This window comes from Callithrix jacchus, chromosome 3 (assembly GCF_049354715.1).
Source record: "Callithrix jacchus isolate 240 chromosome 3, calJac240_pri, whole genome shotgun sequence".
NCBI lineage: Eukaryota > Metazoa > Chordata > Mammalia > Primates > Cebidae > Callithrix > Callithrix jacchus.
This window is the reverse complement of record NC_133504.1, coordinates 120787672-120811003: the sequence shown is the minus strand read 5'-3', so window position 1 is coordinate 120811003 and position 23332 is coordinate 120787672. Positions and strand designations below refer to the sequence as shown.

Below are 23332 nucleotides of genomic sequence, written 5' to 3'. Positions count from 1 at the left end.
GAGCAAAATGCCTGGTCTAAGAATATATGAGGGTGAGGACTGGGTGCAGCAGGTCACTTGAGGTCAAGAGCTGAGACCAGCCTAACACTGTGGAACCCCAACTCTACCCAAAACACAAAAATCGGCCAGGTGTGGGCCTCTAATTCCAGCCACTCGGGAGGGTAAGGCACCAGAGTATCTTGAACCTGGGAAGCAAAGGTTGCTGAGATCATACCTCTCCATTCCAGCCTGGAAGACAGTGAGGCTCAAAAAGCTATACTTGCTAACCCCAAGTAAGATTCAACCCAAGATACCAACAGACACTGGCTGAAGGAAAATTTTCATTGTTTTATTTTTATTTACAGTGTAAATTTAACCCAGTTTCGTGGCAAGCTCTTTAGCTTTTGCCTTCTCTAGCTTTGCAATGCGAGCCACAGACTTGGGACCCAGGACATTGCCTCCCCAGTGACGGCGGATCTGAAAAGACAAAAAGAGGGAGTCAGCTTAGCCTCTTGTTTTCTGAGATTTTTAAGGTTATTAGTTGCATTGTTCTGTTTGGCTCTTCCAAGCTGACTGCCAAATAGAAAAGCTAATGAGTTAAGCCAGCCGGTTGTTTGGGAAAAAGATTAGCACACGACAGTATTTTGTGTAAAGCTGCTCTTACCTCATCGTATCTGTCATTGTAATTGGTGCGGATGGCTTCCACCAGCTTAGCCAGGGCACCTTTGTCTTCCCTAATAAGGCAGGAGGGAAAACAAAAGTGGGTTTTTAGCCTCTCAAGTTTCCCTTTCAGAACATGTTAGTGTCTTCATTTTTAGCTCAAGACAATCTTTTGCCTGAGATGCAATGTGACCACATATTTTATTCAGGTGAAGAAATTCTTAACCATCACTGGCAAAAGTTCAGGTAAATGCTATCTCTTAAAACTAAAAGACTGCCCTTAATAAGGGAAACAATGGTGAGTCATGGATTAAATGCACTGGGGAAGTTTGGGGCCAGGCTGTGTACTTACGCGTTAACCTGTGTGAAGGCGACAGTAGTGCAGGTCTTCCTGTGGACTAGACGTCCCAGTCTTGCCTTCCCCTTGATAATGCAGTAAGGGACTCCCATTTTTCGACACAGGGCAGGCAAGAAGACGACCAGCTGGAAGAAAGCATTAGTTGAAAAGTGTATTTTGACCAAAAGCAGTACATTTCATTCAAAGCTAGCTCGGTAGCCAAGTGCTCAGGGTTAAAAAGCTCATCGATTTGTACTTCAAGGTTAAATTCAGTGAGAGATTCACATCATTGCAAGAGCCACGCATGAGTTGGATCCCTTGTCAGTACCGTCCTCACCCACTTCGATCTCATTACTGACTCGCCATTAGGCCTACTCTCTTCCTGGTACTGACAGAAGCCCTTGGATTAGCAGTCAACAGGCAAACGCACCTCAATGGGATCCACGTCGTGTGCAATCACCACCAGCTGAGCTTTCTTGTTCTCCACCAAGGTGGTGATTGTGTTGACTCCTAGAATACACAATGACTGTGAGCATTCATGGGGCCTGCTCTGGTCACAAGAAGCTTCTGGGCCCAGCTGTTGACTCAGTGTTAAAAAGCTCGGTTTTACTCTTCAGTCATTTCAGGTGAAGACATTCTACATCACTGCAATAACCTGCCCCCAGTCTTCATCTTAAGGTGGGGTCTACTCACCTGCTCGAAGGACAGGTGGTCTCTTAGTGGGGACGTCCCCTTTGCCAGCCGCTTTCTTCTCGGCCCGGGCCAACAGCCTCTGCTTCTTCTCTTGCTTTGTCTCTGGTCTATACTTGTGGGCCAGCTTAAGCAGTTGAGTAGCTGGTAAAACACTCTCGGTTTAGGCTTATAGTCAAGGTTCTAATCTTTATCACTTAATATAAATGCTAGATCGCTGTCCTGGTATATAAGAACTATAGTGTAATGACAACCGCAGTTCAAGAAACCAAACCACTCACCCTCATGTTCTGGAGGAAATAAGGAATCATTGATTTTAATGAACTCATCAACTTCAAAAGGTCCCCTCACCCGAAAGCCTCAGATCTAAAACTGTCAGAGTAGAGTCCCTGCCTGAGAAACTCCTTTCCACGCCACAGAACCTCACCTGTTTGGCGGTCCAGGGCCTGGGTGAACTGGTTAATTGCAGGAGGCACTTTCAGCCGCTTGTAGAGGATGGCTCTCTGCCGCTGCAACCTGATATAGCGGGGCCATTTGACAAAGCGGGTGAGGTCTCTTTTGGGCTGGATGTCCTGTCCTGAGAAGTAAAGGGCGACATCGACCGAGGCTCAAATTCCGTGTCAAGTTCCTGTCTGGGGCCACTCAGAAGCGTGTTAGTGCATCAGCGATCTTGGTGATTTAAACGTATCCACATCTTACAAATAGCAAATATTCTTTTACATCATCTGTACACAAACACCTGAGAACACGAGCTCTCGAGAGCACCATGCCCTTCCTAACAAGAAGCCAAGGTGCCACCAAGTACAGCAGAATTGCAGTCCGAGGGCCTCGCTGGGACACTACTGTGCTTGTTTTCGGATGGCCAAGCTGAATCCAAGGCCACTACCCTACTGAGCAGAGTGCTCATTCAGCAACTCCCATTAAAAACAAGAGACACACCATCACTGCCCCCGTCTCCAAGGGACACAGGTTAAAGGACTAAGACCACTTCACACCCACTAAAACCTAAAATATCCGACTCAACCCCATTACCACTTTTCCCGGGGAAAAACATAGACCGTTTTCATTCTACCGTTTGTTACTCACCAATACCAAAATTTTTAGGCCGTTTTTCAAACAGGGGATTTACCACTTTCTTAGCCTCCTGCTTCTTCACGACAGCAGGGGCCGGAGCCACCTTCTTCCCCTTGGCCTTCTTTCCTTTCGGCTGGGCAGAAAAGAAAATCCCGATTAAACCGCCGCCTCCTTCAAAACAAGGGACACCGACGGCCCTTGCCCGAACCAGGCCGGCGAGCTGCGTCCTGAAGTCCCCCCGGCGCCACCCCAGCCTGCGTAGTTGCGGCCTTGGTTGCTGGGAACGTCCTCGCCATTACTCGACAGGAGCGTCTCCCATCAGCCGCACGAGCACGCAGTCCCCGGAATCCCGAGTGGCCGGAGCCCGGCTAAGGCCGAGGCCACGCTCTCTTCCCGTAGCCCACCCAGGAGACGCCTGGGACAGGACTTACGGCGGCTGAGCCGCAGCCCCGGAGGTTTCAGAAGCAGCAGGGGCGGGCTCGGAACTCGTTGGTCAAAGCCTCTGGGGCGGCCCTCAGAAATACCACAAGCCGCTAGTGTTCCGAGCGCCTCGGCCCATCCGAGCCCCGCACCGCGACGCTCCTGGCCCTCCTCCTCCAGCCCAGAAGCATCGGGACCAACGCATCCCGCTCCCGGCCGCCCAGGGCTTTAGTCCGTCTCAATGTCTCCGTGCCACACCGGTTACGGCTCTCCTACAGTTAGGCGGAGCAGGAGGCACTGTGGGGCCGCGACTGGAGGAGGCATCCCGTTCCCGGCCGCCCAGGGCTTTAGTCCGTCTCAGTGTTTCCGTACCACACCAGGAACGGCTCTCCTACAGTTAGGCGGAGCAGGAGGCACTGTGGGGCCGCGACTGGAGGAGGATGGCAGCGGATAAAGCCGGGACCCGGCTACGGTGCCGGGGAACTAAAGCTTACTCACCATCTTGAGCAGCAGAAAGAAAGAGAAAGGAAATGGAATTGTGGGTAATAAGTATACTTCCTCGAAGATCGCGAGATTTGATGCTGCCGCGGGATTTCATTTTTAAAGCAACAGGACTCCTATAAACCTAAAAATCGACACTGGGTGGAGAGCCTGCGGCGGCGGACTCGGTTTTCGGACTGCGGCGCAACCGGAAGACTGTCCGGGCCGAGAGACTGCGGCGCAACCGGAAGACTGTCCGGGCCGAGAGACTGCGGCGTACGGGTCCGGCCTGGGGAGAAGCGTGGAAAAATGCGAGTCCCGGAGGCACTTGTCCACCCCGCCACAGGCCGACCCCGCGGATGCGGCGTCTGGTGAGTGGGCGCTGGGTTGGGGGTGAGGGTGTGGTGGGGTGGTGGGGTCGGAGGTGTGCCGGGGGTGGGAATGGAGGTGGGGTGGGTGTGTGGGCTGGAGTGGGGGGTGGGTCGGCTCTGGGTGCTGACGTCAGGGGCCTGCTTTACTACTTGTGACTTACTTCCCCCATCACTGCAAATATGAACGCAAACAACGCGAGTGCGTCCAGGATTCCTCTCGGAGTTCCGTCCAAGCCCCGAACCTAGGGGTTCCCAGGCCCTCCCGAGCACCGTGCGCAAAGACCCGGCCCGAGGGTCAAGCCGGTCCAGCGCCCAGGCCGCCCAGTGCGGCTGCAGGGCAGAGGCCAAGAGGCGCGCGGAGCTGATCCCCTTGTCCCGGCTCACCGAGGAGCCATGACGGCTGTTAAGCGAGGGAGTGGAATCACCGCTTTTTTTTTTCTTTTTGAGACAAGTCTCGCTCTCACCCAGGCTGGAGTGCAGTGGCGCGATCTTGACTCACTGCAGCCTTCGCCTCCCGGGTTCAAGCGATTCTCTTGTTAGCCTCCCGAGTAGCTGGGATTACAGGCACGCCCACCACCACGCCCGGATAATTTTCGTATTTTTAGTACAGATGGGGTTTCACCATGTTGGCCAGGCTGGTCTCGAACTCCTGATCTCTCAGGTGATCCTCCCGCCTTTGCCTCCCAAAGTGCTAGGATTACAGGCGTGAGCCACCGCGCCCGGCCGGCCGGAATGACCACTTTTTAGGACCTCTTCCCTGCTGTGAGGAAACTGGAGGGAGCAGGGTCTCAGTACAGGGATGAGGTCAGGAGCCAAAGTAGGAGTGGAAGAAAACGTGGATGCAGGTCGGGCAGAGGGGTCGGATGGGAAGGACTCCTCAGATGGGAGGGCATGGCGAGGGTGGCAGCAGGCTAAGAAGTTATGTCAGGGCCAGGGACAGGGAGCTGGTGTTGAGCTTTCAGGCCTTCCTGGGACACGCTGTGGGTCTGGACATGAAGTATGGACTGGAGCCCTGGACAAAGCTTGGAGGGCTGGCCAGGAGTTCTAGGATGAGCTTGCTCTGGCAGAGGCGGGGCCGGAGGAGAGTCCCGGCACCCCATGTGGCGACTGCTGATGGAATGAGTTCATCTGTGTTTCAGTGATTGACTTTATTTGGCAGAAAGGGAATCCCTGGAAATCTGGGTGTTTTGCTAAGGTGGGGGCATAGATGGTGGCTGAGGGCTCTGCCTGCACTCAGGGGTCTGTCCTGCACTCTAGGTCCAGGTCTCCTCCCCTGCACCACCTGAGGCTCTGCCATGGCCTAGCAGAGAGCCCTGCCCCAGAGCAAGGAGACACTGCTGCAGTCTTACAACAAGCGGCTGAAGGATGACATCAAGTCCGTCATGGACAACTTCACTGAGATCATCAAGACCGCCAAGGTGGGGCAGGGGGCACAAAGGGGAGCAGGGTCTGGGGAGGGGTGGAGACAGGAGAGTCCAGGGACTCAGCAGTGTGAGTGAAGAGTGTTCTAGGCAGGAAGCACCCAGTGCACAGGGAGCCGGTCAGCAGATAAATCAACCAAATAATGGCATGTCCTGGCAGAGCAGCACAGGGAACTCTTGCTGGACTGCCGGGGCCTCACGTCCCTGTGGGTTTGGATGGAGATTTCACTTTTTAGTGCCTCAGTTTCTCCTGCATGGTGGGGTCCTGCATTGGTGATTTTACCTGTGTTAAACAGTTACCTCGGGGTTTGGCACAGAGCCAGTGAGCCGGAGACAAGCAGGCTGAGGGGAGACAGCGGGGCCACTCCAGACAGGTGGAGCAGTCAGCACTGGGGCCTGCAAGCCTGCTGATCGTTGCAGCTGCACCAGATTGGGCTGTATCCCTTCTGGCTGCTGCAGACCTGACAGGCTCAGTAAGCAGTGATGGTAAGCCTGGAAGCTGGCATGTACTTTGTGCTCACCATGTGTCAAGCCACTTTGTGTGGCTGTCTGTGCCTGTTCCGCTGAATCTTCATGGGGACTCTGAGGTGGGCATAATTGTCCTCTCCGTTTCGGGAGGAAACCCAGGCCCAGGAGACTTAGTGACTTGCCCAAGCTCACTCAGCTAATAACTGGCTGAGCCAGGATTTGAACTCACCAAGTCTGGCTCTTAACTACTGAGGGTACCTGACACCCACCCTGAGCTGAGCCCTTGAAAGGCCCGCTGGGAAGCCCTGTCCAGGTTAGCTGAATGACTGGCTGGACTCCTGGCCCCTCTGTTCATCATCTGAGACTCCTTGACTGCACCAGTTGTCCCAGCCTCGCTTGTCCACCTATAAACCACGGGTGGCAGGCAAGGCTTCTGTGAGAATGTCATTGGCTAATGGTGGTCAAGTGTACATGGTGACTGGCACCTGGGAATTGATCAGGAAGTGGTCACTGAAAAGAAAAATACATCATCCCTTCACTCATCCATCTAACGGTTGACCAAATGCCAAGCATGTGACAACAGTTCCTACTAAACAGGGCTCCCACAGCCCAAAATGACCGGACCAAGCTAAGAACCCATCCCTGCACCGAACACAGCAAGTGGCGTGGGTCAGCCTCCATTTGTCTTGAGCAAGGTGCCTGTTGTCTCCCATGGCCAGAACAAGAGAGGGTGGAATTGAACCTTGCCAGAGGTTTGGCTGACAGTGCTCAGGTCTGTAGAAGGCAGCACAGACAGGTTGTGGCTAGTGTGGGCATCCCGGGCAGATGACAGTTACCATCAACTGGGCTGGGCCGAGCCAGGGGTGGGATGCCTTGGCTGGGTTGGTTCTACATTTTCTTGTTTACCCCCAGATTGAGGACAAGACACAGGTGTCACAGGCCACTCAAGGTGAACAGGATAATTACAAGATGCATGTGCAGCCGCCAACACCGAGAGTGGCCAGGGTGGAGGGCACAGCCCAGGCTCCAGGAGCATCAGTCCCCGCTGGGGTTTCCTGGGTGGAGGGTAGGGGGCTCTGGGTCTGGTCTGCTCTTACCCTGAGAAGGAGCAGAAGGAGGCGAATGTAGAGATGCTTTAAAGAAGGAGGTGGGGGCAAATCGTTTCTCAGGAGACTGTCCGCATGTGGGGCACCTGGAGGAAGACTGGGCAGAGAGCCAGCCATGTCGTCTTGTAGCTGTGCAGGTGCCCGGAAGAGGGCAGCCCTTCCTGCTAACTCACAAGTTCCTAAGGTCTGTTGTGAGTGACAAGGCAAACAGCCGAACGGAACTGTAGATGCCATTGGATTCCTTCGGATCATGGGAGAAACACAGCAAGCAGATATTCCTGCAGGTTCACGTGCAAGGCAGAGAATGCACTGGAAAAGGTCCCACAGGAGCCCTGCCCAGCTGGCAGCTGTGCTGCCCCTACCCCGGGGGCAGGAGGCAAGAGGGATTGCAGTTTTATCTGTGGGGTTTGCGTTTGTAATGAGCAGAATGTGCACCTGTGAAATTGGACTGGAGACCAGTCCTGCAAGAGTGGAAGCCAGAGGCTGAGGGGAGGGGAGCCCTCTGGAACTGACATCCTAGTTTTCTCACTTAATTCTCACAAATGAACCTGTGGAGGTCAGGAATTGAGTCCCACTTTGCAGATGAAGCAGAGGCTCCCAGAGAGGCCATCACTTGCCCATCATCAGCCACCTGAGGGCAGGGCCGCTGCCCCCCCTCACCCTGTGAACACCCTGGTTCTGATGGCCACAGGTCTGAGCCGGTGAGTCCCTGATGCAGCTAGTGTCCGATCTCAAGCAGTTCCTGATCCTCAACGACTTCCCTTCTGAGAACGAGGCCATCAACCAGCGCAACCAGCGGCTGCGCGCACTGCAGGAGGAGTGCGACTGGAATCTCATCATGCTGCGGGACGAGATCTCCATTGACCTGTACGAGCTGGAGGAGTATTACTCATCCAGGTACAAATAGTGCTGGACTCCCCGTGCAGAGTGGGAGCCTGCCTACCTGGGCCTGGCCAGCAGGCAAGGCTGGCCGGACTCTGAAGGGCCTTCTGCTTTTTCAAATCCTTGCTGGCAGTGGAGCTGTGCTTGGGTTTCAGAGCAGAGCTCCTGGCCAGAGCATTTGATTGACAGATAGTTGACAAGCATCTGCTGGGGCCCTGAGCCTTTCCCACAGTGCAGTGTGATAAAAGCCACAGGACTCACACCAGTTACATAGGCCAAGTATGGAGAAGGGAAGGCCTGGCCGGCATCCCCTGCAGGGCCTCTTCCTGAGAGCCTCCCTCCTTGGGTAGTGCCTCTGGGCCAGTGCTGCACCTGTTAGCTTCTGAATCCATATTCAGAAATTTTGGTCAAGGCTAGGCCAGCCCCTCCTGGGCACTCAGGTCCATACCTATGTCCAGGGTGTCAGGGATGCAGTTCCATGTGGATGTCACCAAACCCCAGTGTGGAGGCAGGGACAGTCATGGGACTGTCGGGGATGAAGCCCAGGCAGGGAATGGCCTTGAAAGCTGTTGGAGTTCCAATTTCTGACACACTCAGCCTTATCCACGAAGCTGGAGCCAGCCTACGTGCCAGGCCCATGCTGGGCCCCAAGGATGCAGAAGGATCAAAACTCATCATCCTGACCCTCTTGGGGCCACTTAAGAAGCCGGAAACCTGAAACCTTTTGAGCTGGCAGGGCTTGAGAAATCAGAGTCCATGTGTTTTTTACCTAGGGGGAATCTTAGGCTGGAGACAGGGAGGCCTTCTCTGACCCCATTAGCTTAGAAAATCAAGGTTCAGTCCAGCAGACGTGAAGTCCGTGTCCATCTTGTGCCTTCTCCTGGACAAACCTTTCCTTCCTGGTGGTGGATTGAAAATGTCCCTTTCTGCCCAATGGCCATGCTGGGAGCCACAGATATCTAGAGCCAGCATGGCCTGGGCTTCATTTCCCTGCCCTGGGCTCAGTGGCATTGCCAGCTGCAGCAGTTCTAGAGTTTTCCAGGGCGTTGTAGGGGGAGTCTTTGGCCCCCAATACTCATTAACTCAGCAGACAGGAGACAGCATTTCCTACATTAGCCAGGTGACCTCTGGCAGGCGTCCCAATCTCTAACACGGGGAATCCTCACGGCAGCCAGGATGCAGGTGAAGGGCACAGCTAGCCCTTCCCATGCCCGTAGCTGTGACAATCCATGCCTGCCTCCTTCTAACCTGCTGGCAGGGGCACTGGCTTTCCTGCGTCCTGCCTCCCTTGCTCTGCCCTTGTTCAGTCTCAGAACCGTCCTGGGCACAGAGTAGCATCCTGAGGAGAGTGGAGGAGGAAAGACAGAGCCAGAAAGAGCAAATAACCAGCGGCGGGCACAGAGGCGCAGCTCATGCGGGGTGGGGCGGGGAGCGGAGTGCCCTTTGGGGCACCAGCAGGCAGGGGCAGAGGAAACTCTTCCCAGCCCTGGCTGCTTAAAGGAGATGTACAGAGGAGGGGGCAATTGCCTCTGCCACAGGAGCTGTGTGAGGCCACCAGGGGGCGCTGGTGTGGACAGGATGCCTGCGGAAGGGGACACAGGCTGGCCTGGAAGCCCCTCTGGAGGAAGCCCAGGGGCTATTGGGGAAGCCCAGGGGCTATGTGGGAAGCCTGACACATCTGTCCTGGGTTTGCACCCTACTCTGCTGCAGGGCAGTGGGCAGGTTCCCTCCCTCCCTACCCCAAGGCAAGGCAGGCTGAATTGTGGCCTCACAGCTGCTCTGTCCAGGGGCCCTCAGGGATAGTGGCTGCCCCAATAGCATCAGCACCAGTTTTGCCTCAGCTGTGAAGCCAGCAGCTCCAGGTCATGTAGGGAGTCTATGCCTCAAATATTCATTGCTAAATGCAGGTGCTGACAACTTAGAACATCTGTTCCCAGAGAACATAAAGTTTACATATTGGGCCAGGCGTAGCGGCTCACGTTTGTAATCCCAGTACTTTGGGAGGCTGAAGTAGGTGTACTCCAGCCTGGGCGACAGAGCAGGACTCTGTCTTAAAAATAATTCATGGTGAAACCCAGTCTCTATTAAAAACACAAAAAATTAGCTGGGCATGGTGGCACGTGCCTGTAATCCCAGCTACTCAGGAGGCTGAGGCAGGAGAATTGTCTGAACCCAGGAGGCGGAGGTGCGGTGAGCCGAGATCATGCCATTGCACTCCAGCCTGGGTAATGAGTGAAACTCCGTCTCAAAAAAAAAAAAAAAATATGAATAAATAAATATTAGCCATGTCCCTAGGTTAATCTGCCAATAACTTTTTTTTTTTTTTTTTTTTTTGAGACAGAGTGTCGCCCTATCACCAGGCTGGAGTGCAATGGCATGATCTTGGCTCACTGCAGCCTCTGCCTCCTGGGTTCAAGCGATTATCCTGCCTCATCCTCCCAAGTAGCTGGGATTACAGGTGAGTGCCACCACGCCCAGCCAATTTTTGTATTTTTAGTTGAGATGTGGTTTTGCCATGTTGGCCAGGCTGGTCTTGGAACTCCTGACCTCAGGTGATCTGCCTGCCTTAGCTTCCCAAAGTGTTAGGATTACAGGTGTGAGCCATTGCACCTGGCCTTTTCTTCGTGTTTTGTTATCATTATTATTTTGGAGATGGAGTCTCTCTTGCCAAGGCCGGAATGCAGTGGCACAATCTTCAGCTTACTGCAAGCTCCACCTCCCAGGTTCAAGCTATTCTCCTGTCTCAGCCTCCTGAGTAGCTGGGATTACAGGCACCTGCCACCATGCCCAGTGAATTTTTGTATTTTTAGTAGAGACAGCTTTTCACCATGTTGGCCATGCTGGTCTTGGACACCTGACCTCAGGTGATCCACCCCCCTGGCCTCCAAAGTGCTGGGAATATGGGTGTGAGCCATCCCGCCTAGCCGCCTTCATGTGTTTTGTTTTGTTTTAAATGAAAGAAACAGTAGCTTGGAACTGGAAAGGGGCTCTTGAGGGGGCACAGGGTTGACCTCTCCCAGGTTACTGAGGAGAGCCAAACCTGCTCAGCCTCCTGGACTTGCCTGTGGGCCACTGAAGAAACCCTAGGTCTTGGTCCCCAGTTCTCCCGAACCTGGTATTCCTCTTCTGTCCCAAGTCAAGGGAAGAGCACTAGCAGGTGAAGGGGTGAGCGGCTTGTTGACATACAAATTCCAAGTGATTAGGACCATATCTGTCAGGCAGTGCAGGCTGCTGATATCAGATGACCTCATTAGAGTCTGCCTGGGTGGTGGCAGAGCATGGCGACTGGAGTTTCCATGCCCCTTTGTGGGCAGCTTGGGAGGGCAGTGACTTGTATTTGCCCAAACTCCAATCAGACAGACTCAGGCAGGTTAACAGGTCATGACGTCACAGTGTGGCTTCTTGTGGACAGAATCTGATGAAGCCCAGGTGGAGCTTTGTTTCTTCTATTTATCCACGTAGTACTTAAAGCTCCCAGTCCAGGCCTTTACATGAAAATGACCTGATTTGAACCCAATGGGGAATTACCATGGAAGTCACTGATCAGATAAAGTAAGAATCCAGTTTTTCTCATCTTCAGAAAACAGAAGCGAAACCGAAGTGACAAGATTTGACTAGAAAGTGTGGGCTGCTGAGAGCAAGACCTAAATAAGCTTAGTTTCCCAGGCCCAGTGTCCTCTGGTATTATGAAAGTGACATTAAGTCTTTGAGTGGGCCAGGTCCATGATACACATTCCTTGTGTGACCTTCCTGACTGCAGCAGGTTGGCCAGATCGTCTCCATCTTCAGATGGGCAGAGGGAGGTTGGCTGGCTGCACTGGCTCATGGTGGGCTGGAGACTGAGTTTGCATCTTGTTCCTTGCTCCTTGGTGGACTGTAACCTTCTGGTCTGCAGAGCCTGGTCCACGGGGACGAGCAGTCTGGCTAGTTTCTGCTGGCAGGGGCTGGCAGGCTCCCCCCAGCTGCATCTCTTGTCTCTCTATCGCTGGCATCAAGCTCCTTGCCCTGGCAGCCAGGGTCAGTGTCCTCTTGCTCCTGGGAGCCATGCTCTGTAGAAACTGCTGAGATGTGCTCTATGCAGGAGCTAGACATTTGGAAGCTATGGGAAGAGGCCAGAAACTCTAATGAACTCAGCAATCCAGACTAATGTCCATGCCTGCAGCTGCTCCTCACTGCCTGTTAGACACTCCTCAAAATGTAGCTTCTAAGCAATTTATACCCGTAAACAGCAATATTGGCACTTAATGGGTTTTGCCTGGCAACTCCTCACCAAGGTAACAGAAAAGCTTCATGGTGGCTTCCTCTCCAGTGTGGCCTTCGGTGTTTTTAACCTCTCCTCAAGAGTAGCAGAGCTAGTCCTGGGCCCTAGGAGCTGGCCTTGGCCCTAGTTGAAGTGCTGGGGAAGTGAGGATGGTCCTGAGGACACCTGAACCTGCTGGTGGACAGGCACTGTGAGGCTCCTGATGAACATCGTGAGGGTGGCAGTCTGGTGTGGTGGGGTCCTGGTGACAGTGGCAGGCCTGTCATACCCTACTCTGTACTATGAAGGAGCAAGGAGAGAAGGCAAAGAGGAGCTGACTCACTTTTCTTTGTGTGCTGATCTTAATGGGAGGTTAAAACACATCCACTCCACTCTTTAGGGGAGTGTGGGGGAGAAGCAGGGGAGGTTGTGGTTAGTGGGGCTCCTCCCAGAAGATGGGGCCCAATTGTCCTCAGTTACTTCTTTCCTACAGTTGTGATTTTGATCACACAGTCATTTAGTAAAGCCAGGCCATCATCTCCCACGTTGGGCTGTGCGACACCTTCTCTGGCCCTGCAGGGTGCAGTGTAAACCTCTAGAGCAGCACGGGAGGGAGGCTCGGGGAAGTTCTGGAGCTGCAGTGAGCCACTGAGGTGGAGCCAGCCCTGACAACCTGATGTGAGAAGCCGCTGGGCTGCTTCTTTCATTCCCGTGGTTGCTTTTCCCCGGGTTTAGATGAGGCGAAGGCCCGTGTCCTCATTTCTAGGATGTGTGGGACCTGAGTTGGGCCTTGAGCAAGGCGGCCCCAATCCTTGGTGATCAAGGAAATGTGACCTCCCTTTTTCCTCGATGTTCTCATTCACCATGAATTTGCAGGCTGCTTTTCTTAATTGCTTTTTGTCCTGAGTGTGAAGAGAAAGTGTAGTTTTCTGTGTGGCGTGGGAGCTGCAGGTGGCTGTGATAGCGATCACTGTGTGCCCACAAAGTCATCTCTCAGGGTGGATATAATTATGTTTCTCAAATCCCCTTCAGTTGTTTAAAATAACCACCCCTCTGAGAGGAATCTCAGTCTTCCTATTAAGCTCTTGAGATGCTGTCACTGCTTACGAACCATATCCTGCCTGATGGCGCGGTTCTCGGAGAGACTTAATGAGAAGCTTGGCCACATAGGTGAGCTAAGTGTGTCATGTCTTACAGCCTGCCAGGTCAGCAGCCACCTCTGGCTCTGCTGTCAACAGTTCTATGATGTGGGGGAGGGGGACTGTCACGGGTTTTATGTGCTCGCCATGTTTACACAGGTCACCTGTGTGCTGGCTACCAGCAGTGGGCTGAGTGCCTGCAGTGTGGCTGCTCTTGTCTGTCCCGGGTGCTGTGTGTCATGCCTGAGTTGGGGGCTCTTCTCTGCTGTGCTGAGAGAACACTGGCTTTGGGACGTGTTCTAGAGTGGCATGACATGGGTCCAGTGGCCAAGCTGAAGAAATTGTGACCAACGTGTGTGGGGAAAGAGGTTCATGTCGGGCCTGGTCTTTAAACATGGCTTTTTCAGTGTTAAGTCCAAACAGTCCCCCATGTTAGGGGATGCTCATTAGCTGGTGGCTGGTTTAAAGGAGACTGCATCAGCCTTACAGCTAGTCAGCCTTCTGTCTGGACCAGGCTTGCCTTTGAAGACCAGAGCAGCTAAGTGGTAGATATGCTCAGTTCACAGTGCAGTACCCAAATTTTTGCATATTTTTCCCCAAAGCCAAGAGCTGTGTCTGTCTTGTCACCACGTGACAAGGGAAGGAGGTGTGAATTGGCTGCCCCACCTTCTCTTTTTTGTTCTTTAATCCTCTTGACCGAGACACTCAAATTAAGAGCCGCAGACTCATCAAAGAGACCATTAAACACCGTCTCAGTCTCATGGGCTGTACATGTAGCAGATGAGCATGTTAAATGCGGGTCCTGCAGCTAGGGGAGGCTTAAGACTGCAGCCCATGGCTGGGGCTGGTTTGCTCATCTGAGGTCAGTGAATGGCTCACAGCTCTCATTTTAGAAGCAAGTCAGAACACCTCTGGTGTCTGTCATGGCTGTGGATTACAGTATGCTGCTGTTGGGGTGCACACCCTAGGAGTCCCGCCACAGCTCCATGCCATCTCAGAGGTCTACACAGCCTCTTGTTGAGCTCTTCCTTCCCTGCAGTTGCTTTTCCCCAGGTTTAGATGAGGTGAAGTTCCGTGTCCTTGCCAGGGCTTCCTAGCTAGGCCGCGACACAAAGGCGGTTACTTGAGAACAGTGGCACATCACGTGGCAAGGTAGTGTACTTTATCCCTTCCACGGAATATGGGTGATTACACTGTTGCTGGGCATTTAGAAAGCAACGGGGCCGTGAGGCAGAACCTGGGGAGGGTGTGTGGTGTCATGTTTTCCCACCTCCCAGTGTGATGTGGGCATCTTGTGCTGGTCCTCTGCATTGGCTCTGACATTCACAGGGGAGTATGTGGGGTCTTTTAAAAAATAAAATATAGAACAAGGTCTTGCTCCTAGTGAGGTTGGAAAGAATCTTAGCAACCATTAGTTCATCTGGCCTCACTCTACTGTAGGATAGTAGAGATGCTATCTCAAACGGCTTGGTGATTCCCTGGGTATCTGTCGGTCACTGTGATGTCCCCCATCACTTCAGTGGAGGCAAAGGTTGAGTAAAGTTGTGTAGAACTGACACTGCAGAGTGCAGGCTTACTGGGTTTGGGGAGAATGGCCACTTGGCTTTGTAATCTTCACCTCTACCCCCCTACCACACAGGAGCCAATTTGCAGTTCTGACCTAGCCAGGGCCCCACTTGACAGGCTGGAGGGTGATCTGAACAGCCAGGGCTTGTTAACTGAGATGGGAGCCTCAGCAGTGTCTAGGAGTTTGAAGCAACTTGAAAGATGGTGAAAAGTAAGAAGCACCTAGGCACATCTTCTTTTATTCCAACAGTAGGTTTAGTCAGCCTTAGGAGGGACTGTGCAGCTGACGTTTGCTCGCCTCACCTGCGGGGGTCAGGCTTTCGGGGGCTCTTTAGACTCTGGCTTCCCAACTTGCATTCGGGTCCCCTGATCTTACTCCGAAGGACTTGCTGTGTTACAGGATTTCTTTCCCTTGATATCTCAGTTTTGCATGAATGATAAGAGTGCATGGGGTAAACCTGTGTGACGTTTGTACCAGGCATCCAGTAGTGCATGTTGGCCACCGAACCCAGCGGTCATAAATGACCTGACTCACAGGACAGCAGGAAGTCATAAATGTTTTCTTTGCCTTTGACCTTTAACAGCAATTTCATACACTTGCATTTCATTGCTGTTGAAACAGCTGTCCATCCCATTTGTTAATGTGTATTAATTTACTCAAGATTATGCAGGCTTTGACAAAATCCCAGTGCTTTCTAGCCATTAGCAGTACCAGCTCCATGCTGCGCTGACAGTTGCCGTGTACACTTGGGGACTGTCAGGATCTGACATGCACTCTGCAGAACCTGGGGCTTCCTCCTCCTGCTCTGGAGATTTTTGGCTAACAGCAAACATGTGATCTTACCATTCAGTCAACCATGTGGTCCTCTAGGCCTGGGACCCTGGCTGTCACCTAAGCCAATCCTTGTTCTGTCGGGGTGTTCTGGGCATCACCGGGCAGGCTGAGAGGTCCAGGCCTTGGCACCTCAGCCATGTATGACCTGCAAGCTGAGGTTAGGTCTTGGCATTGCACCGTCAGGAAACCCCTTCCCGCTGGGCTTAGTATGCCCATTTGTAAGGTGAGGGGTTGGACCAGAGCAGTGGGGATGCCTGGCAAAGTGCAGTGGTGCCTCAGTAGGGAGGGTGCTGCTGGCATGTCACGGGCAGAGGCCAGGCTTGCTGTGTCATAGCCTGTAGCACCCAGGATGACCCATGGCAAAGAGTGGCCCAGCCTCAGATGCCAGTAGTGCCGAGGTGTGGAAACCCTGGATAGATGACCTCTAAGTGCCTTTTCAGATGTCATTCTGTGATTCCAATTTGTAAATGCCCTTGACCGAAAAGAGAAGCTCTGTGTCTTGTGGCAGTGCCAACTCCGATGACTGTAGTTTCCTGCCAAGGCACTGGAGGAAATCACAGTGGCAGAGTGTTAGGGCTGCTGCCCTATGGGGCCTGCACCAGAGTGCTCAGTGCTATGTCATGCATCGCTGGGACTGATACTTGGATTGTCATCTGTGTCCAGGCTCATGGGGTAGCACTCGGGAGCAAGCACTCAGAGCCCCCTAGTCTGTCCTCAGAAGGGGCCGGGACTGACCAAAGCTCTTACCTTCCACAGCGTCTGTTCCTCATGCACATCCTGCCCAAGAATGTGCCCAGCTGCGGTCTGGGGCTCCCTGTCACAGTCACCTCACCTTTGAGTTTCTGTGGCCCTGCAGTTCCTCCGTGTCATAAAGCAGTACCTGCCCAACATGGTGCGCCTCTATCTGATCGGCACTTTCCTGGAGGATGGCATCCGCATGTGGTTCCAGTGGAGGGGCCAGTGCGGCTACATCGACACCACCTGGAACTGCAGCTACCTGCTGGCCTCGTCCGTCGTCTTCCTCAACTTGCTGGGACAGCTGAGTGAGTGGCTCTCAGAGTGGGCAGGATTCACTGGGCTTCTTATTCCATGATTGTTAGCAGTTGGGAGGCTATGTGTGAACTCTCCACAGTAGAGCAGTTAATTTTCCACCTCAGGTGGGCGGCTGACTGTGGGAAACAGCACATTCTTTATTACAGCAAGGGCTCCACTTTCTGTGTTTGTGTTAAGTCCAGTCAACTTACCATGTGTCATCCTTGCGTATCATTAATTCTCCCAGAAGTTGCTTTTTGCTTGGGTAGGTGGTTTTCCTCACCTATCTCTGGACCAGAGGGCCAGGTGAGGTGGCAGTGTATCGAAACAGTGCTCCTCCCCCGGAACGCATCCTCAGACCCCCTGACCCTTTTCCTTCTCCCCAGCTGGCTGCGTCCTGGTGTTAAACAGGAAGTTCGTGCAGTACGTCTGCTTCGGCCTCTTTGGAATCATAGCTCTGCAGGTACACGGGCGTGTGGTTGGGGCTCCCTTCTCTTTGCTTTGGTGGAGCAGAGCTTCTGAAAAGATACCCTTTTGGGTTCAGTGTCACTCCCTCTTCAGCCCTCTGCACGTCTCTGTCTGCCTGGAGCTCCTTTCTCTTCTGGGGAAGTCGTGAGCCCAAGCAGGGCTGTAGAGGTGGGTCATTAGGAATGGGGCCATCTTTTGCCCCATTCCTGTGATTATTGTGACAAGGGAAAGTCCTGAGCTTGGCTGCAGTCAGGATGCTGTCTTGTTATCACGTTGCTTCATAAAGAAGAATACCTGGTTATTCCGAATGAATTGCTGGGAACGGAATATCCGAATCCACATCAATGGTCTCCATCACTTTGTTCTCCGAAACATCACATTACATTTCTTGAGAAATGCAGAACCACATTTTTGAGCCTAGATCTGTGCTAGGTGTCCTATGTTGGTTTTGTGTGTTTTAGACTCCAGCTGACACTGGAGAGACATTGCTTCAGGCTATTAAGAATTCCGTGGAAATGCCTTTGGAAAGGCTGAGTCTCAGGTGTCTCTCTCTTTTTCCCCCCCAGACGATTGCCTACAGCATTTTATGGGACTTGAAGTTTTTGATGAGGTATGTACATTCTGGTTGGTGAGTTTTAATATGCGCTCCTCGTGTAGGCTGAGCATTGCAAATCCAAAGTCTGAAATGCTCCAAAATGGGAAAATCTTGGGCACTAACGTGATGCTCAAAGGAAGTTCTTGTTGGAGCATTTCAGGTTTTGGATTTTCAGATTTGGGATGCTCAACCGATAAGTATATAAATATACCAAAATCTGAAACACTATGGGTCCTAAGTGTTTCAGGTTAGGGATACTCAATCTGTATTTCTAAACTCAGTTAACGTGTTTGGGTCAAAATCAAGCTTGTCCAGCCTGTGGTCCATGGGCTGAACCTGGCCAAACACAAACTCATAAACTTTCTTATAACATTATGAGAGTTTTTGCGATTTTTAAATTTTATTTTTTTAGCTCATCAGCTATCATTAGTATTAGTGTATTTCATCTGTGACCAAGCAATTCTTCCAGTGTCGCCCAGGGAAGCTGAAAGATTAGCCCTCTGGTCTGAACTGTGCCTCTTAGAAGCAGGTTCTGAAGAGGATGCTGCAGAGCCCCTAGAATAGTAGTGACTGAAGCCATCTCTTCTGCCCCTTATTTCACAGGCGTGGGGACTCAGGGTCTGAGTGGAGGACATGGCTGCCCACAGGGACCCAGCTGGTCAACACTGAAGCTGTGACTTGGTTCTGCATGTGTTCAGGTAGCCCATCGCTGTCAAGTTGTAAAGATACCTCTGTCTCTTGAGCTATGTAAGGTTTTACATGGGTGTAACTCAAGAGTCTGACGCCCTGTGCTCATGCCTGCCTGGTCCTGCTTTGCAGATCGCTGGGTTTGGAGAAAGGGAAGTAAGGGCCTTCCTCTATGGGCACCAAGGTCTCCCTGCACCTGGTCTGACAGGTAGGCCAGATCCTGGTGAGGCTTCGCTTCAGCCTGCATATCTGTTCCTCAGGAACCTGGCCCTGGGAGGAGGCCTGTTGCTGCTCCTAGCAGAATCTCATTTTGAAGGGAAGAGCATGTTTGCGGGCGTCCCCACCGTGCGTGAGAGCTCCCCCAAACAATACATGCAGCTTGGAGGCAGGGTCTTGCTGGTTCTGAAGTTCATGACCCTCCTTCACTTTGACGCCAGCTTCTTTTCTATATTTCTGTTTGCCTGAATGGGTCTGGTTTCCTGTCCTACTAGAGAGAATGCTGTCCCTCCCGCATGCCCTCCCTGTTTACCCCTCCCTGGTTGGGTACTAACCACAGCCTGGGGGAGCTGCTCAAATGGAGCAAACCTTTTGATCACATTAAAACAGACCAAAAAATTACCAATCCCTTGTGTGTCAAGCCTTCTTTCCAGCAAGTGAAGGCCAGAGCCTCTAACCTCGGTGGAGTGTGCTTGGCCCTTGGTCGGCCAAGGCTCTCCACCCAAGCTCCTCTTACATCTCGGAAGATGGTGAAAAGGGAATTCCTTAGAGTTAGAAAGAACGTTTGCAAATAGCCTATCCCTGGTTTTCCTCCTCAAGGATAAAAATCCTCAGCATCGGTCATGTAATGACTGGCAACCTGTGGCTACCTGGCCTATCTGTGCAGGGATCCTGTGCTGCATTTGTAGTCACTTAAACTCCTAGGCACAAGTTCAGGACTGTTCTTTGCAAATCAGTCAGTGGATCTTCTGCAGAAATGGAATAGAATTCTGGAGATCCTACTGAAGACACTCCTGTGCTTGACCTCCATTTCATGTTAGAACACAGCTTGACTAGCATGTTAACAAGTGAATCACATGTTCTGTAACTGTCAGAGGATGGATAGATTTTCCAGGAAGCAGATCCTCAGATGGAGGTGAGCTCAGGAAGCTAACCAGGGTTCCATACTTGTGAGAAAGGGAATGTAAGTGAACGTAAAGGAAGAAGTTGAGCTGTGATGCCTTCTCCAAAGAAGCTTCAGCCAACTCTGGGGTCAGTTCTGAAGCTGAGGTCCTTTTAATGAGGGGTCTGGGGTTTTAATCTCTGCGTTATAATGAGGGGTCTGGGGTTTTAATCTCTGAGTAAGCATTGGATGCCAGCCACCCAGGAAGAGGTGTGACTTCTGGTGAGCCAAGCCCAGGAGGGGCTAACTGCTGACATCTGCCTGCCTGGGGACATCCAGTAGCTGGGAGAACAAACCTTTCATTACTGAAAGGTTTATATAAACAAAGCCACATGGCAAAAAACACACTGAACATATAGACCTAATATGAGCCTCAAAAGCAGTAATAAGGATTTTCCTGCTTTCTGTAGTCAGTAGGAAGTCACAGGCTGTTCTAATCAGAAACTGGTTTTGAGGTCAAGTCAACCTCATCTTAGTTCTGGAATGCTTGTACCTTCTGGGGCTACAGGGCTTCAGTGTTTTGACTTGGAGTGGAATTAGAATTGTCAGGAGGAAACCCCATGACTGGATCTCCACTATCTGAGGAAGTTGCTTGAGGGCTCAGCTGGGTCATGCAGGCAAGGGTGATGGATTTGTGTAGACGCTCCTTCCTGTTGCTGAACACTGCTTTCCTTCCACTCCCTGCTGCTAGGAACACTGGTCTTGATCGTTATCTTGGCAGTGGATGTGAACCTGCGCTCCCACGGAGGCTACATGCTGCTGCGCCTGGCTGTGCTACTCTGCCACGAGGATGCTGTTGTGCTGCTGGTGGTGCGTCTGGGTGCCCAGGTGCACGTGTGTGACCACAGCGGGTGTCGCGCTTACCAGTACCTGAGGCCCAGCTCTTCGTACATGCTGCGCCGCCTACTTGGCGATCCAGGCCTGCCAGGCACCATGGAGCTAGATGTGTACAGTGGTGGAAGTGGCAGTCTTGCTGCCGGGTGCCCAGTGTAGGTGGCTGCCACCATCCTCAGTTCCACCACCAGTGCATTTCTAGGCGTTCTGGCCGACAACCTCATGCTCCAGGACCTGGCCTGAGGCTTGAAGCTCCTTCTGCAAGTTCTTCAGTGCCTTGCCCCTGGCTCCACGTTAAAAGACAAAGATCCGTTGTGGTCTGCCAGCCTTCTCAGAAATCTCTCGTTGACCTACTCCAGGGCCTTTAGCTGGTCTAGTGCCCCGTTTGCCCCCAACCATCTGAAGGTCCCTGCGGCTACCACCTGGGTTGATCTATTGTGGCCTGTTCCTCGCAGTCTAAGTCCGCCCAAGACTGCAGCCCAATCAATGCCTGCAGCCTCGTTCTGTTTCCAATTTTGCCCACTGCAGCCTGTTTTACCCAGAGGGGCCTGCACTTCCAGCTTCTCTCTGAAGCACGACCCATCTCCAGAGATTGTATTTGAGAATTCATTGAGAGCCTCCTATAAAGAACTCCAGGAGACAGGCCTGAACGCTGGAGGAAACTTGAAATCCAGGATCAAAGGTTAGGGGGCAGCAGCTGGTCTGGCCCCAAGTGGTTAACCGATGCCTCTGCATCTACACAATGCCAAGCCAGAACTGGAGCAAGGGTCTCTTTAAATGTTGGAAGATGTTAGGTTGTCAGCTTTAAGATATGTGGTGGTTTTGTGATTTGATGCTTTTATTCTACTTTTAAATTGAAATGAGGTAAAGTAACTTTCATAATAACGTTTTGAAATTATATTTTTCCACTTTTAGGCAAAGTGCTCAGACATTTTCATTTTTTTTGCTAAATATTTTGGAATTCCGTTTAAAAAATAGATGATCAATATCTAAAGGAAATTAATTCCAACCAACAAACTTAAACGTTTATCTACCTCATTTTAGGCAATTAAGATTCTGGAGAGTCTTGAACACAGAATAGTGATTGTGATCATTATGAATGTAACTAATTCAGTTGTACTGTGAATGCTAAATATTTGCAAACAGGTACATCTTAAAAGTAAAGGTGACTTAAAGAGAGAAAAGAGACATTTTGGCCGATACTTTTAATTTGTGGTTGTCTCCATATGAAATATAAACGTGTTTGACACTGGTGGGTGGCTGTTTTGATTTGGCATGAATACTTAATTCTTTTAAAAAATTGTGGTTTGTAAATTGCACCTTTGTGCCATGTTTCTGAATCTGTAGTTTTGAAATCCAGCAGAGCCTTTCAGTGCAACAGGTGAATATTCAAAGAAAAAAAGTTATAGCATTATGACAGAAAAATAAGTGGATAAATAGTAATGGATACAGTTCAAGAGCAACTATTTTATATGAATGTTCTGTACAAACAAAAAGTATGTGATATCCATTTTAAAAAATCATTTGAAAGGAGACAACTTATTCCAAAATAGCAAATGCAGACTCTTATTTGCTCAGTGAACTGGGTTGAGTGGCTTAACTTCTCTGGGCCTTTGTTCCTATCTGTAAATGAGAAGGTTTGTAGATATTGCCCAGATTTCCGATGCTCAACACAGTGTAATTTTTTTTCTCATTTTAAAGATATGGAATCTATTTACTCAACCAATTTTTGAAATATTATATTGTGGTAATGCTCTGCTTTTGCAAATTGTGTTTGCATGTCATTAGTTATATCAAATAGTTTTGTGGCACCGGGTAGTAGAGCTTCCCTCCCACCCCCATATGTATTAGTGAAGTATGTGAAATTACATAAGTCAGTCTTCCATGGAGTGTTTTGATTGAGTAATGAAATAAATGGTCCTCCATTTTGGAAAAAAAAAAATAATAACCTTCCTCCACACCCACCATCTAAATTTTCTTAGCCCTCAGCTATGACCTTGGCTGAGGGCTAGTTATTAGCTGGTAGTAGGATGAAAATCTTCATACTAAGGGGCCTGAACCACTAGTAAACCTCATTTTTTCAAGTTGGGTTGTTAAATGAGTTAGTGGGTCAAGGGAGTACTGGGAGATGCCCAAGTAGATCACCTGGGTTTCATTCATACTCTGACATGTCAGTGTGCAAACCATCTCCTGTTAATCCACAAGAATAACTCAGTGACCCAGTGGCTCATAGGGAATGATAGAAAGTGTGACTACACTTCATTTCTGCACCCATGTAGTCTCCCAACGTGGGATGCAGTACCACAGGTGCCTCTAACGCACTGCCTTGTAAAGGATGGCATTCCAAAACGTCTGCTTGTTTACTTGGAGTCCATGCCTCTGTTCCCTGAAGGCTGTGCCAGCATTCTGAGACTCCCTACTTGTAAATGGTTTTGTGATATGACCAGCAGACCTTGTGATCTGGGGCCCACCTATCTTTCTGTGATCTGGGGCCCACCTATCTTTCTCCATCCAGTGGTAACATACTTTGCTGTATGTGGCTCCATACCTGTGGAAGAAGCGTAGGAGTCTCCAGAGTGGGAGGGGGTAGCTGAGACTTCACAAGCAGGAGACAAACCCGTATCAAGATGAGATCTATTCCTGTGAACATAAAATGCTGGCTTTCTAGAATGGAAGGGGCTTACTGTAGTCGGCTTGCTACCATGTAGTGAGTTGGTCTCCTTACATCGATACCTTAGATTCCACGTCTGTCTGACAAGTGGGGCATTCAGAGGGAATGGTAACCAGAATTTCTCTAGGAAATAGCAGTCTGTGTTAGGTACACAGGCTATTTTTCGTATCTGCTACCATGGCTACTATGTGCATTTGCCCATTAGATGTTGAAAAAGC

General features: G+C 51.2%; 2 protein-coding genes and 3 non-coding genes across 34 annotated transcripts; 1 reads left to right on the top strand and 4 right to left on the bottom strand.

Annotated features, from left to right (window-relative positions):
• Positions 1 to 307: 307 nt before the first annotated feature.
• LOC100392033 (large ribosomal subunit protein eL8) lies at positions 308 to 3687 on the bottom strand. The gene is made up of 7 exons (XM_078367029.1): positions 2753 to 3687; positions 2094 to 2243; positions 1670 to 1810; positions 1407 to 1486; positions 992 to 1122; positions 644 to 713; positions 308 to 456 (listed from the first exon to the last, which is right to left on the bottom strand). The coding sequence occupies exons 5-7, from the start codon at positions 1087 to 1089 to the stop codon at positions 352 to 354; spliced, it is 273 nt and encodes a 90-aa protein (XP_078223155.1). The 5' UTR covers positions 1090 to 1122; positions 1407 to 1486; positions 1670 to 1810; positions 2094 to 2243; positions 2753 to 3687; the 3' UTR covers positions 308 to 351.
• LOC118152567 (small nucleolar RNA SNORD36) lies at positions 1199 to 1271 on the bottom strand. The gene has a single exon (XR_004741314.1). It is a non-coding gene; the product is annotated as a small nucleolar RNA SNORD36 (small nucleolar RNA).
• On the bottom strand, positions 1556 to 1627 carry LOC118152568 (small nucleolar RNA SNORD36). The gene has a single exon (XR_004741315.1). It is a non-coding gene; the product is annotated as a small nucleolar RNA SNORD36 (small nucleolar RNA).
• Positions 2324 to 2396, bottom strand: LOC118152582 (small nucleolar RNA SNORD24). The gene has a single exon (XR_004741327.1). It is a non-coding gene; the product is annotated as a small nucleolar RNA SNORD24 (small nucleolar RNA).
• Positions 3688 to 3894: 207 nt separating the features above from the next.
• Positions 3895 to 22385, top strand: LOC100391669 (surfeit locus protein 4). Of its 30 annotated transcripts, none has more exons than XM_078367022.1 (10): positions 3895 to 4011; positions 5269 to 5429; positions 7698 to 7903; positions 10230 to 10346; positions 16525 to 16711; positions 17087 to 17163; positions 17735 to 17778; positions 18367 to 18461; positions 18583 to 18658; positions 20301 to 22385. In XM_078367022.1, exons 5-10 carry the CDS (start codon positions 16558 to 16560, stop codon positions 20449 to 20451), a joined length of 597 nt encoding a protein of 198 aa, XP_078223148.1. In that variant the 5' UTR covers positions 3895 to 4011; positions 5269 to 5429; positions 7698 to 7903; positions 10230 to 10346; positions 16525 to 16557; the 3' UTR covers positions 20452 to 22385. The 30 variants fall into 30 exon arrangements, with proteins under 30 accessions (XP_078223148.1, XP_078223146.1, XP_078223149.1 ...); XM_078367020.1 differs by having other exon boundaries at positions 16425 to 16711; XM_078367023.1 differs by lacking the exon at positions 10230 to 10346.
• The last annotated feature ends 947 nt before the right edge of the window (positions 22386 to 23332 follow it).

What these genes read in the sequence shown, in the direction of transcription:
- LOC100391669 (XM_008993113.6), top strand. Translation starts at nt 5,394, where the DNA reads ATGGACAACTTCACTGAGATCATCAAGACCGCCAAG. An exon ending in CAACTTGCTGGGACAGCTGA is followed by an intron (nt 16,712 to 17,086) that starts GTGAGTGGCTCT and finishes CCTTCTCCCCAG; the next exon opens with CTGGCTGCGTCCTGGTGTTA. An exon ending in TTGGAATCATAGCTCTGCAG is followed by an intron (nt 17,164 to 17,734) that starts GTACACGGGCGT and finishes TTTCCCCCCCAG; the next exon opens with ACGATTGCCTACAGCATTTT.
- LOC100392033 (XM_078367029.1), bottom strand. Translation starts at nt 1,089, where the DNA reads ATGGGAGTCCCTTACTGCATTATCAAGGGGAAGGCAAGACTGGGACGT. An exon ending in GCCTTCACACAGGTTAACGC is followed by an intron (nt 714 to 991) that starts GTAAGTACACAG and finishes CTGCCTTATTAG; the next exon opens with GGAAGACAAAGGTGCCCTGG. An exon ending in ACAATGACAGATACGATGAG is followed by an intron (nt 457 to 643) that starts GTAAGAGCAGCT and finishes TTGTCTTTTCAG; the next exon opens with ATCCGCCGTCACTGGGGAGG.